Here is a 15,154-nt window from a genome sequence, read left to right as displayed (position 1 = left end):
TCAACTAATGATTAATGAATTAATCGATAATTTGCATCCCTAGTTTGCATGAGTTAGCTTATATTGTAACTTCGGCTGTAACTCTTACTCATGATTTGTTTGTCACGAGTATGTAAATTCATTTAAAACAAAACATATTAAACGTGATGCTAATGGGCCTTTTATGTCTGTTCCTCTCTCTCTTTCTCCCCGCAGCCTTCTTCCTCCGGCCCCCACACCCGCCGTAAGAACGAAGGACCGCATTGACACCGCTCTCCCTCCCCCACCTCCTCCTCCTCCTCCCCGCCTAGCGCTGCTCCTTGCGCTCCACCCCTCCTCTTCCTCCTCCTTCTCCTCCTCCTCTTCTTCCTGTTCCTCTTCTTCCTCGTCTCCCTCCTCTCCTTCTTCCTCCTCGTCTTCCTCTTCGACACCCTCCTCCTCCTCCTCCTCCTGCTTGTCTAGTTCACAGACGCCTCTTACCTGCAGTACGATGTCTCGCAGCCCCGACCTCAAGGTAAGGCATGTGATGAGCTACAATTACGATTACACTGTTATTGTATTATAGGGCAGCAATGGGTAAGCGGTTAGGCCGTTAGGGCGTAAGACCTGTAGCTCAAAGGTTGCCGGTTCGACTCCCATTCCGCCAGGTTAGTGGGGGGAGTAATTAACCAGTGCTCTCCCCCATCCTCTTTTGTTACTAAGGTACCCTAAGCATGGTACCGTCCCGCCGCACTGCTCCATTGGGACTCTGTTTGGGGCTACCCCCTTGCACGGGTGAGGCATGTAATTTCGCTCTGTGCCGTGTGAACTGTGTGCTGTGGAGTCCTGTGTTGCAATGACAATGGTAGTTGGAGTTTCCCAGTTGGCCTTAAAAAAATTACTTCTTTTTGGATTTTGACAAAATGAGATCAGTTTCAGGTGTGGATGTCTGACAGACATCAGGTTAAATGTGTTTAATAGTGTGCTAATTTTAGCACAATGCTATACTCATGTTTATTTTTTATCTAAGAGCAGAGCAGACACCTTACTTAGAAACACCTACATAAATATCATAACAGTCATTGGCTCAAGAGAACAAAGTAATTCAAATTTGTTGAGATTGGGAGTTTTCCAGGTGAGCTTTCAATTTTTACTCCATGCTATTATTAGGGTAACAATGAACATTACCAAAAATCACCAGCAGTCGTCATGGAAGCAATTCACAGGTCCTTGCTTTCGCTACCTACGGTATTTGTAAGGCATTCAGGAGAAATTTGACAGAAATCCATAGACTCTAATATCATTTTTGAATAACCAATAAACTGCCACCATCACTCTATACTAATAGTGATATTAATATTGGACTAATATTGGAGAGTTTTTATAGATAATATTTATTGTTATAAGCTCTAAATGAATGAATTAAACTGTCCATGAACTGTTCTGTAATGAATTGGTTAATTGTCTTCTTAATTGATGTGTGTGCAGGAGGACCCCATGGAGTGCCCCCTGTGCATGGAGCCGCTGGAGATTGATGACGTCAACTTCTTCCCCTGCACCTGCGGCTACCAGATCTGCCGCTTCTGCTGGCACCGCATACGCACAGACGAGAACGGACTCTGCCCAGCATGCAGAAAAGTATAGTGCCTCTTCACGCTACACGCACACACACGCACACACACGCACACACACACACACACACACACACACACACACACACACACACACACACACACACACACACACACACACACACACACACACACACACACACACACACACACACACACACACACACACACACACATACTAGGGGTGGGTATTGGCAAAGGGATCACAATTCAATGCGCATCACGATACACATGCCACGATGCGTTTCTATCACGATGCATTGTAATTCATGTACAATTGCAAAGCATTGCAATATTTACGTTGCAAATCTATTCATCGTCAAATCGTTGATTTTTTTTTTTTTGGCACATCCCTTACACACACATGCACACACACTGATACATGCATACACTTACACCTGCACACAAACACACTCTCCTGCTTGAGAAAGTCTCTACAGCACAGGCAGAAAAGTAAGGTACCTCTGCACACATACAGCATGATACAGCCTGCAGCACTCTACACATTCTTACTTAATCTGAGAACAGAGTAGAACAGCTGTCCCCAATCCCAGAAAGCTACTGGTCACATGGCATATGCTTAATTGGATTAATATTCGGGACACAACTCACTGAATAAGTAACTAGCCATTGGTAGCTCAGCTCTGGCTACCTGTATTGCTGTAGTTAGAACAGCTGAGTTCCATATGGCTCCGGCCCATTTCAAAACACTTTGAGTCGACAAGAGACAACTTATTGTGCACTTTACCAACACCCACGATGCTCCTCTTTCCTGTTAACGATAATTATCCAAATAAAAGATGCAAGAGAAACCACAATCCACTGGGGTTCCTTGCTGTACAGTAATGGTCTACCTGTAATTGTTTTAAAAGCCTTCAATTCCTGCTTTGTGCTGTGTGGTAAAAGGCTTCCGCTGTGTGCAGTTGTATCTCAGCACAGCTCAGGAGGTTGCCTTTGATATACACCACAGTGTCTGATTTCCACACCTGCCCAGTACTGTTCACAATTCAGCAATCCTTTTAACTCTCGCGCCAAGGGAGGGATACTGCTTTATTTTACTTTTTTATTTTTTAAAACACGATCTACTTGCTTCACAAGTGGGCAGGGAAACGTTTGAGAGAGTCGTCCCTCTATGGGTTTTCTTATGCGAGTCGATGGTGTCAGTGGTCTGTCTTGAAAGAGAAACGACTCTTTTTTTGGATCAATTCGAGAATTTGGATCAATTCGAAAACATCTCCCCCTGTTGTGCTCTGACAACATGAGGTAGTACGCATACACACACACACACACACACACACACACACACACACACACACACACACACACACACACACACACACACACACACACACACACACACACACACACACACACACACACACACACACACACACACACACACACTGTACCGGTAGCTTTTTGTAACAAACCAACTGGTGGCACTTTTTTTCTCCAGAGAAGTTTCTCTGAAGAACTTTTTTTTGTTTTTGCATCTACAGATGTTATTGAGCTGTGCAATATGGCTAATTGCATATTAGCTTCAGGCACTGAATATCCTCTCGGGTCTGTAATTCTCTTCCGGTTACTTTGATTGAGACATTGATTTTAGATCTCTTTCTTTCTCCAATACACTCCATCTCGCACTTTGTCATTTTCAGTAACGCCATCTCGCTGTCTCGCGCTCACTCTCACCATCACTTACCCAACTTGAGCCACTTGACTTGAGAGCTTCTCTTGGGTCTTTCTCTGTCCATCCTTCATTGTGCAACAGTGCCTACTCTTGTCAGTCAGCTCAAAGACTCTCTTTGATTTTCCTTCTTCAATCCAGCTTTGTATTCCACACTTGTGTTCTCTGTCAACTCAAAGAGTTGCTCTTTGCATTTTTATCCCGTCTCTCGGCCTGTCTCTGTCAGTCTCTTGTTTGCCTTTCGCTCCTCTCCTCTCCTCGGCTCAGCTACACTCGTCTAGTTGGTTTGTTTATTGTCCCCCTTTCTTGACAGCTCCTTTACAATTCAGATTGATGCTTTCCCAAAAAAAGAAAGACTACAATCGTTCATAGAGATTCATAGAAATTCATACATGTACTCGTCTGTACGCATCAGTCTACCACTACAAGGATATAATGCAGAATGCAGAAGAGAATTCTCTTTTTCCCTGTGTCTTCAGCCGTATCCAGAGGATTCTATGGTGTATAAGCTCTTGTCTTTCAGGAATATCAGGAATACACATACAGTATACCTTTACTTATTCTCTACCTGTCCCGCTCCCACTCCCACTCCCTCTCCCCTTCTCTCTCTCTCTCTCTCTCTCTCTCTCTCTCTCTCTCTCTCTCTCTCTCTCTCTCTCTCTCTCTCTCTCCCTCCTTCTCTTCAGCCGTACCCAGAGGACCCTGCGGTCTACAAGCCGCTGTCTCAGGAGGAGCTCCAGCGCATCAAGAACGAGAAGAAGCAGAAGCAGAACGAGCGCAAGCAGAAGATGACGGAGAACCGCAAGCACCTGGCCAGCGTCCGCGTGGTGCAGAGGAACCTGCTCTTCGTAGTGGGGCTGTCAACCAGGCTCGCAGACCCAGAGGTGAAGATATGCACACACACACACACACACACACACACACACACACACACACACACACATAAACACACACACACACACACACACACACACACATAAACACACACACACACACACACACACACACACACACACACACACACACACACACACACACACACACACACACACACACACACACACACACACACACACACACACACACACACACACACACACACACACACACACACACCTACCTAGCCAGCCTCTGGATATGGCAAAGGAACCTGCTCTTTGTAGTTGGGCTGTCAGAGACACTCACTGACCCCGATGAGGCAGGCACGTACGTATGTACACACACACACACACACATAAACACACACACACACACACACACACACATAAACACACACACACACACACACACCTGGCTGATATGAAGGTGGTGCTGTAGAGAAACCTGCTGTTCATGCTGGCCTTGTATGCATACATACATGAAAACACTCAGTAGCAAGACCAGAATTTAGTCGATTCCGCCAGATTTTTATCACTTAACTCTTTTCTGAAGAGAATTATTCTGAGAATTGATTGAGCAACAAGCCACAATAGGCCATGACGTTGTGTTCGGCTAAGGGGAGTTGGATCACAATGATATTTACTAACGCTTGGAGCGCCAAATCAGTCAATCACAATCAAGAACCACACGCAGATAGTTAGTTCTTTACTTCAACGGCCACTCATGTTTAGTGTGACTTACCGGGCAAATACTCCGGCCACGACAGTAGCGAGGCGAGCGATGGAAATAATTGACTTTGTATTGAGTCGCCCCACAAAAGCAATTCTGGAGACTAGAGGCGATTGGCGCGACGAGAGCGACAGTTTTTAGTTGAAGACCAGGTAATGTTATGAAAATGAGCTATGACGCGGTTCGGCGACAAGGCGCGACAGCCAATAACTGTATAGAGGTCAGTAACCACAGCCAATGGGAATGTTGGAATGCTTGCCTTCTGATTTTAACGGACATACTCTAGTCGCTTCAATCGCTCGTATCGCTCTTGCTGCACAGAAGCGATTCTCTGTCGCTTCAATCGCGTCGCGGCCTGTGTGTTCGCCCGGTTACTCATGAACCGAGGCTACAACCAGTGGCGCCACTCCAAAATGGTCACGACATCGATATGTCTGTAAACCTCCTCCAACTTATACGCTTACTTATGTTCAGGTCTTGTGATGCAAGTATACATTGCACATCACATTGAAAGAAACAGAATTAGGATCTTAGTAATGCCATAATCACCTGCTTGTGTGCAGAGTTTCAACACAAATATCACACTGACCTTAATATGCAAACTTTATTTACCTTTTATATGTATACATTTATATGTAGTATAGGGGCAGCCATGGCCTAGTGGTTAGAGAGTTGGTCTTTCAATCTAGGGGTTGCAGGTTCGAATCCCCCCTGACCTCTCCCTACATCTCCTTCCATGGCTGAAGTGCCCTTGAGCAAGGCACCTAACCCCACATTGCTCCAGGGACTGTAACCAATACCCTGACAAATAATAACTGTAAGTCGCTTTGAATAACTGAAAGCGTCAGCTAAGTGCAATGTAATGTAATGTAATGTAATGTAATATGTATATATAGCTTTATGTACCATTTTAATCCAAAATGATGAGCATAAAGTGTAGGTAGGTGGAATAATTATCTTTGTGAATGAACCTTAATTGCCTCCGAAGGGGATTTGTCTTGCGTTTAGGAGCTGTACATTACACAGAGCAAAACGTCCTTTAGACATGCAGACTTGCTCAACTGTTCACAAAGACAATGCAGTATCCAAAACATACTGTATGCAAATGTGTGAAAGTATATACAGTGTGTACACCATATTCAACCTCTGATTTATTTTTTTTATTTTTTTTGCGCTGTACTTAATTTGTGGACTTATTCAGAGACTAGCGACAGGTGGCGGTTGCTGTTTTGGGTAGCATATGCTATTGTAATCAGTCTTTTATTCTCCCATCATTAGCCTTATTCATCACTCCTGTCTAGCGCTACGAGCTCTGGTGCTTGTGTGGGTTCACCCCATGGACACAGCCCAGCAGGCAGACTCACAGGCTGGACTTGTCTCGTCTCCCTCTGCCCCTCTCCTGGCTAAACAACCTCTATGTTTTTGTGTGTGCTTCTCCTCTCGGAAATGTGAAGTATTTATTGTTTGTTTGTTGGTTTTTAAACAAGCGGCGCTCCTGGGCCAATAAAACATGCCAACAACAACAACCTGCAGCCTTTAACTAATTAGCAGTAACGACCTGCATTATGGGACTTTGAGGTGTGCGTGTGCATGTGTTTGTGTGTGTGCGTGAGTGTGAAGGGTAAGTGTGAATGGGAATGACCGCAGGCCCTTCTGTAGTGTGGTGTTGTATTGTGTGAACCCTTTAGTGGACTTGAAGGCAGACATATGGATGGGCTTGGCTAATTTGCGGACAACTACACTACCCTCTTTTATCGCACGCACGCACGCACACACACACACACACACACACACACACACACACACAAACACACACACACTACACAAGAACATGGTTAACTTGCGGCCAACTACACTGCCCTCTTTTATCATCTTCCTCGTTAAGTGCGCGCTCACTCACTGAATTTTCTCTAAACTGAAGTAAGACCATTGAGGCCATATATAGTAGACGGCATGAAAAGCTAAGATGCTGCTTCTGATGCTACATACAATGCGCTGAGATATAATGGAGCTGAGTGATGGCGTCACAACAATGTTCAATATGACAGCCAAGACAAGACGAACCAAGCTAATGCTACAGTCGGAGCCACTGGTTTGGTGCCATGCATGGTCCTCACAGGGTCTGGGCGATAATACCCCACACATTAATTACATTACACTTAGCTGACGCTTTTGCCCAAAACGACATACAGATATTACAGGGAATTGGTTACAGTCCCTTGTGCAATGTGGGGTTGGTAAGGTGTCTTGCTCAAGGGCACCTCAGCCATGGAGGGAGGAACAAATAGGTAAAGGGAGGGGATTGAACCTGCAACCCTGTAATCTACAGTAGAGACCAACTCCCTAACCATTACACCACTGCTGCCACAGGACTCTGCGTGCCTGCACTACGAGACTGAAGGACAGTTTCTATCCTACTGCCATTAGACTTTTGAACTCAATACGTCACCTGCCCCCCATCAATACTTCAGGACTCTATACCCTGAGATGCATATGGACTTTTATATTATATATTATACTGTTAATATATCTTTCATTTTGTGGGCATCTGTGGGTTGCTTCCAAACTGTCACTTTATTTATATAGTGACAATAAAAGCACTCTACTCTACTCTACTCTACTCTACTCTACTCTACTCTACTCTACTCTACTCTACTCTACTCTACTCTACTCTACTCTACTCTACATGGCACATGCACATGCAGAGCTCCTAATATTATATACAGTACAGTGCTATAAGTGTACAATGCTATAGCCATGCCATGCCATCACCAATGTGTGATGTGACAGACTGGCAACCTGTAGTTTTGGGTAGGGTGCGCACATCCAAAAACACTTGTTGCAGGTGCCAGACCAAAAAATCAGATTCTTGAAAAAGGTAGGTTTGCACACTGCCGATAAGCTCCAAAAATAAACTTTATTATTTAAAATGCAACGTTTCGATCACACTGGATCTTCATCAGGCATCATCATCATGCCTGATGAAGATCCAGTGTGATCGAAACGTTGCATTTTAAATAATAAAGTTTATTTTTGGAGCTTATCGGCAGTGTGCAGACCTACCTTTTTCAACAGACTGGCAACCTGCCAGCATAACTTTAGTTGGCACTTCTGCCTCAGCTTTGGCACTTGAGTGGCAGTGTACAGCGTAAGGGGTGGTAGCAATACTATGATGCTGACATGGCACGTTGCTGAGGGCCTTTCTTTTGGCTCCAGATCCAGCGGCCATTCACACTGACCTCAGTGTCCAAACAAGGCAGGTGCATGGGCCAGAGGCTTTTTAAATGGGAGGAGAGTAAGCAATTCTGAGACATTACATCGTTACTTGCTTGAATGTCCTCCTTGTAAGTCGCTTTGGTCAAAAGCGTCTTGTTTCTCATATAATAGTATGATTAATTTTGTTTACTACCTTGTTATTTTATTCATGACGGTGAAAGATTTTGACAGGAAACGTTTGGGAGAGAGAGATGGGGAAGGTTCGGCAAAGGACCCGGGCAAGACTCAAACCGGGTCGCCGGCGTAGCAGCCCAGTGCCCTACCGTTAGAGCCACGTTAGGGCCAAAAGTGTCTTCGAAATGTAATTACATTACATTTACATTTTATCCAAAGCGGCTTTACAATCAAGGACATAATCATAGCATACAACACTTGCAGATACTACCGTAATTGCACAGGAAATATACAGACCAATAAGTGCAGATACCAAGTAGGGTTAGTTTTGTTTTAATAAAGTACATTAGCACAGAGTTAACTAGTGTACACACACCACAGACAACATGCCTTAGGCTTAGAGTCTACTCCTGGTCTGGGGCCATACTGAGACAGTTTGCCAGAAGTATGACAACTGTCTGCAAGTATCCCACCTGTTTCAACAGATCAGTCAATAAATGATGATATGAAGCACGCACACATACAGCATTTGCTTTACTTTGCCCGTAATGTGGTCTTTGGGGGTGCCAAATGTCATTTAAAAAGTTGGATAAAGTTTCAACAATCCAATTTCTGTCTGCACAGCTCTGTCTCTCCCCCTATCTGAAAACAAATACCTTGATCACATTAATCAGCCTTTGCTTTGTGTTCAGAATTATCAAACCGTGTGTGCAATTATCGTTTTTTTTTAGTTTTTTTTTTTTCTTTTTTTTTAATTGCAACTCTGTTGTTGTTGCTTTGTTGTTGTTATTGTTATGTTATTGTCTGTTTGAAAAGTTGCTTTTTATAGCTATGTAGGTTATTCGGGTGATAATAGTTGGCTTCACCTATTTAAACTGCTGCAGGCTGGCCGCTAAATCAGTTTCAGCTACAGCAGCATCAGCAAGGCTAGCGGGGAGAGTTCATCTGAGGACTTGTCATGAGATGCATGCGTGTGTGCTGGGTAGGGGAGGGTTATTTACCCCCCTCTCTCCAGCAGGGTAGGGGAGGGTTATTTACCCCCCTCTCTCCAGCCAGCTTCCATAGTTCCACAGAACCCCCCTTCTTAATTGTCTAGTTTTCAGTCTCCTCTGCACTCGCTTGTCTCTGTTGTTTTTCTTGGACTTCATCTCTCTACCTCTCTCTCTCTCTCTCTCCTCTCTCTCTCCTCTCTCTCTCTCTCTCTCTCTGTTTCTCTCTCTGCCTTTCCCTATCTCTCTCTCTCTCTACCTTTCTTGTCATCTTTTTCTCTTTCTTGTTCTCCTCCTCTCACCTCTCTCTCACTTCCTTCCAGCCTCTCTCTCTCTCTCTCTCTCTCTCTCTCTCTCTCTCTCTCTCTCTCTCTCTCTCTCTCTCTCTCTCTCTCTGACTGGAAAGAGGATGAGGAGGTGATGAAGGGATAGAGGAAAAGGGGAGGAGAAGCAGCAAATGCAATGGTCAGACAAAGGACCACAAAGAAACCATCCGCAGTCTGGCCACAGTCCGCCAGTGACCAGAATCTCAAAAGCCTGCCTGTGTTTGCTTCTCTGAATGAGACTATCAGAGCACAGCCACACACACACACACACACACACACACACACACACACACACAAACGCATGCACGCACACACACACACACACACACACACACACACACACACACACACACACACACACACACACACACACACATACATCCAAGCACACACACACACACACATACATCCAAGCACACACACACACACACACATACATCCAAGCACACACACACACACATACATCCAAGCACACACACACACACACACATACATCCAAGCACACACACACACACACACACACACATACATCCAAGCACACACACACACACACACATCCACACACACACACACACACACACACACACACACATACATCCAAACACACACACACACACACATACATCCAAGCACACACACACACACACATACATCCAAGCACACACACACACACACACACGCACACACGCACACACACACACACGCACACACGCACACACACGCACACACACACACACACACACACACACACACACACACACACACACACACACACACACACACACACACACACACACACACACACACACACACACACACACACACACACACAGAGCACAATCATACACAAATACAGACACCACAACACAAAATAGCCATGCCCTCACACCCAGAGTCACTCTGATACATACACATCACATTAACATTCCTACATTTCAGTGTCCCCTGTGGTCGCTTTTGGGTGTGTTTTTTTGCTCTATATGATTTGCACGCATGCACACATGCATGCACTTTCCTTGTATACACAAAAACTATGACAAACACATTATCTATCTATCTATCTATCTATCTATCTATCTATCTATCTATCTATCTATCTATCTATCTATCTATCTATCTATCTATCTATCTATCTATCTGTCTATTCCTCTCTATCTACAGTTAGGGCCATAAATATTTGGACATCTGCACAATTTTCATGTTTTTGGTGCTGTACACCATCCCAATGGATTTGAAATGAAACAAACAAGATGTACATTAACAGCAGACTTTCAGCTTTAATATGGGGGTGTTTGTGTCCAAATCGAGTGAACTGTGAAGGAATTATGACATTTTCTATCAGTGCTACCCCATTTTTAAGGGACCAAAAGTAATTGGACAGTCTAGTATTTATACATCAAACTTTGAATTTTTAATTATTTGGTTGCAAATACTTTCCAGTCAGTTACAGCCTGTAATTTGCAATCCATAGACATCAATAGACACTGGGTTTTATCCCTGGTGATGCTATGGTGAGCTCTCTATTGCAACAGTCTTCAGTTCCTGCTTATTCTTAGGGTGTTTTCCCTTCAGTTTTGCCTCCAGCAAGTGAAATGCTTGCTCAACCGTACTCAGGTGAGGTGATTGACTGGGCCATTGCATAATATTCCATAATATTCCAATATTCCATTTTTTGGGGGGTAGAAATGGCTAGTGGCTTTCAGATGAAGCTTTGGGTCATTGTCCATCTGCACTGTGAAGCATTGTCCAATGAGTCCAGAACCATTAGGTTTAATATGACATGATAATATAGCCTGAAAATCTTCAGAATTCATCCTGTGGCTTTTGTCGGTAGTCCTCATAATCAATAAATACAAGGGGATAATCGTATTGACAGATATGCATGCCCACACCATGACACTATTCTCTATACTCATTTCTTCCCATAACCCTTGTACAAGATGATTTTTGTCTCCTCTGCCCATAGGATGTAACTCGAGACCTATACAGTCTTTTTCAGACGTTGTTTGGCAAAGCCAAATCTGGTATTGCTATTTCTGATGCAATCAATAATTTACATCTTTTAGTGAACCCTCTGTATTTCCTATGGTGAAGTGTTCCTCAATGTTCTTGATCTTTTTCTTGATTGTTGCCTTGGACATGTCTCCACCGTTCACCTGGACACTGTTCTACATCTGGCCAACTGTTGGGAGATGGGTTTTTGTTCACCAGATACAGAATATTGTCTGTCATCCACAGCATTTGTCTTCCATGTCTGCCAGGTAATTTGGTGTTGCTCTGGTATTTCTTTTTTCCAACAATCTGAACTCTTGAATTAATCATATTCAATGTTTCCCCATCTCTCAAATGGGTTTGTTTTGATTTTTTTCCACCTTATGATGGCTTGCATCACTGATGGTGACAGATGGACTTTGGATCTCATGGATATTCCGTAAAAATATATGGAAATGCAAATGGAACACTTCAAATGAACTCTAAGACCTTGTATTGACATCTTGGTGATGGTGTAGTATGGGAATAACACACATTTGACTGGAAAATAGCTGAGAAGCCTACTGTCCAATTACTTTTGATCCCTTGAAAAGTGGGCAGCACACACAAAAAACGTTGCTATTTCATTCCTGTTTATGCGATATGGATTTTAACACCTTCACATTAACGCTGAGAGTCTACAGTTAATGCACAGCTTGTTTGTTTTATTTCAAATCCATTGTGGTGGGGTATAGGGTGGAAAAGGATGATAATTGTGTTGCTGTCCAAATATTTCTGGCCCTAACTGTATCTATCTATCTATCTATCTATCTATCTATCTATCTATCTATCTATCTATCTATCTATCTATCTATCTATCTATCTATCTATCTATCTATCTATCTATCTATCTATCTATCTATCTATCTATCTATCTATCTATCTATCTATCTATCTATCTATCTATCTATGCTGTCTTTAGGAAAAAATGATCTGTTCTTTGTGTGACCTAGTTTCCTGTGTTTTGCACAGATCGTGTTTTTCCATGCACTTACTACCGCCTTACTACCTCCACGTGGATTCTGTTTCTGTGAGCGTTATTTCAATGCCCCCAGAAAATATCAATCAATAATATCAAGTTGCGTAATTGTTGTTTTCGTGATCTAAGCCGCCTAAGAGACGAGAACTGATCCATTTGGGTGCTGTAGTCATGTCGTTATGTGCTGCCCGTGGAGCTGACCTGAGTCATTGCAACACACTCCAGTTGTGCCCTGTGTGTAATATCTTTAGTAGTTTATATCCTTAATTCAAGCTGCCCATTTACAAATGCTACCCGTTTCACAAATACTTACCACCACTATCAAATTCTAAGTATTCATTGTACTGGGAAAATTGCATTTTTCATACATGAAAAGGTCTTTCATCTTCAATATCTTTTCCTTGTCTGTCATTTTGAATTTCCAGAAATAAACTTTTCAGCGGCAAAACTTTAGAATATTATAAAATATTAGTTTACTACTTTAAATATTCTTAAAATGATCAAATATGGCAACAGGCAGAGCAGTCTCAATAAGCAGCATAGTTGCAATAGTTACTCTGGTCACACCTTGCACCTTTAAGGTGATGCCACACATTCCTGTGTGTTGTGTTTATTCCTGGAGATGAGTGTCTGGCTGGGCTCGTCTCCTGGCTTCCTCGTCTTGATTTGACCCCCCCTGTGGCGACGCTGAAGTGAGCCAAGGGAAATGGAGACCCCTGTCGCCATCAACCCCACGTCCCGACACACAGCAGCGGCACACACACACAGACATGCACGCATGCACGCACGCACGCAGAGACACGCACACACACACACACACACACACACACACACACACACACACACACACACACACACACACACACACACACACACACACACACACACACACACACACACACACACACACACACACACACACACACACACAGCTCTCTTTCTCCCTCTCCCTCTCGTTCTCTTGCTTTCTCGCTCTCGCTCTGTCTCTCTCATGTTCTCTCTATGTTGCGCTATCTCTCTCTCTCTCTCTCTCTCTCTCTCTCTCTCTCTCTCTCTCTCTCTCACACACACACGCACTCACAGACACGCTCAAACACACAAGCTCACATACGCATACACACAGCCGCCAGCCGTCCAAATTAGCCTCCTCGTTCCTCGGCTCTCAAATTACTGTGATTTGCATATTTGCAGGCTAATCAAGCCCAGGCCAACCCCCCTCCTAGCCCCCACCCCCCCATATAACTTTCGTATCCCATCCTCCTTAATCACGTATGCTTCCTCTCTGCCTCCCGCCCCCATAAACCTCCCTTAATCATGTCTCCTGCCTCTCCAGCTCCTGCCCGCGTTATTCGTGCCTGTCTGCCACTCACACACACTCTACCAGAGGTGGCATGGTGCACTGAAGCTGGATGAGAACAAAGTTGAGATAGACTTTAGCAAACACAAGCTAAAAAATGTTTCCTGCTCAGATTATTAGGCTATTGATGGGTTTTATTAGCCTAGCGACACCATCCTATGTACTCCACCCCAAGATTTTGGCTCCGTTCATCTGCTTTGTCCAGACTAGGCTTTTATTGCCCCCTTTGTGAAATTCATCCTGGCTCCCTCCTATGTCCTTTTTTGTGTCTCACTTACTTAGTATCCTGTTTGGGAGTGTAACATCAAACTATACATGGTGTATTCAGAACGTTTGGGAAAAGCCTATACAGATAAATTCACAAGACTGAACAATAAATGAAAATACTCCTGATGCTCAATGTTTTTTTCTACTCTGCCATTGTTTCACTTGCTGCTCTGTAGGGTTGAATTCTGTCCTTTTTTTAGAGAGAGAGAGAGAAGAGTGGCTTTGCATTGACCTCCTTTTCCCTCTATGTTGTCTCTCCCTCTCTCCCTCTCTCTCTCCTTCCCTTCCGGCAGGTTTTGAAGAGGCCAGAGTATTTCGGGAAGTTCGGGAAGATTCACAAAGTGGTCATCAACAACAGCACTTCATACGCAGGCTCACAGGTAAATGGGGCGTCACACTTGGTTGACAGCACTTGCAATAGTCAATTTGTGTTGTATTTACAAATTTTCAAAGTTATTATCATAGCATAAAATGTTAATGCATGTTTATTAATTAATTATATTACTTATTTTTTCTGACGAAATTGTACTCCATCTTATGGAATTCAACTCCTCATTTCATCATTAGTAGCACTTTCACACGCACATGGGGTGTCTTTAGTAATATTAGTCTCCATTTTTACCCTTATTTTTTAACTTTCAAAGGAATGCACATTTTTTTCCACCTGTTTCTAATTTCTGCAGGGCCCAAGTGCTAGTGCATACGTCACGTACATACGGTCAGAAGACGCACTAAGAGCCATACAGAGTGTTAACAACGTGGTAGTTGACAGCAGAACTCTCAAGGTGGGTCATGAAATACATGAATATATTGAACTATTTTAGTGGTGAGCGGTATTTGACATGTCTGATCAGTATAATGACATTAATGTAATGTATTTTGCTCGGTTGCTTCACAATAACAAGTCAAGGCAAATCAAGTTGGTTTTATT

At 43.5% G+C, this 15,154-nt stretch overlaps 1 protein-coding gene across 2 annotated transcripts in view; it reads left to right on the top strand.

The window, feature by feature from the left end:
- The window catches only part of cnot4b (CCR4-NOT transcription complex, subunit 4b), a 66,205-nt gene that overhangs the window by 18,057 nt on the left and 32,994 nt on the right, over positions 1–15,154 (top strand). For both annotated transcript variants that reach the window (XM_063216836.1, XM_063216835.1), the window contains exons 2-6: positions 196–493; positions 1,447–1,596; positions 3,963–4,160; positions 14,517–14,603; positions 14,907–15,008. In XM_063216836.1, the coding sequence (XP_063072906.1) occupies positions 470–493; positions 1,447–1,596; positions 3,963–4,160; positions 14,517–14,603; positions 14,907–15,008 (561 nt within the window). In that variant the 5' untranslated portion in view covers positions 196–469. The remainder of the gene's footprint in view (positions 1–195; positions 494–1,446; positions 1,597–3,962; positions 4,161–14,516; positions 14,604–14,906; positions 15,009–15,154) is intronic.

The sequence above is a fragment of the Engraulis encrasicolus genome, chromosome 15, assembly GCF_034702125.1.
Source record: "Engraulis encrasicolus isolate BLACKSEA-1 chromosome 15, IST_EnEncr_1.0, whole genome shotgun sequence".
Taxonomy (NCBI): Eukaryota; Metazoa; Chordata; class Actinopteri; order Clupeiformes; family Engraulidae; genus Engraulis; species Engraulis encrasicolus.
This window is presented reverse-complemented; position numbering and strand designations above follow the sequence as displayed.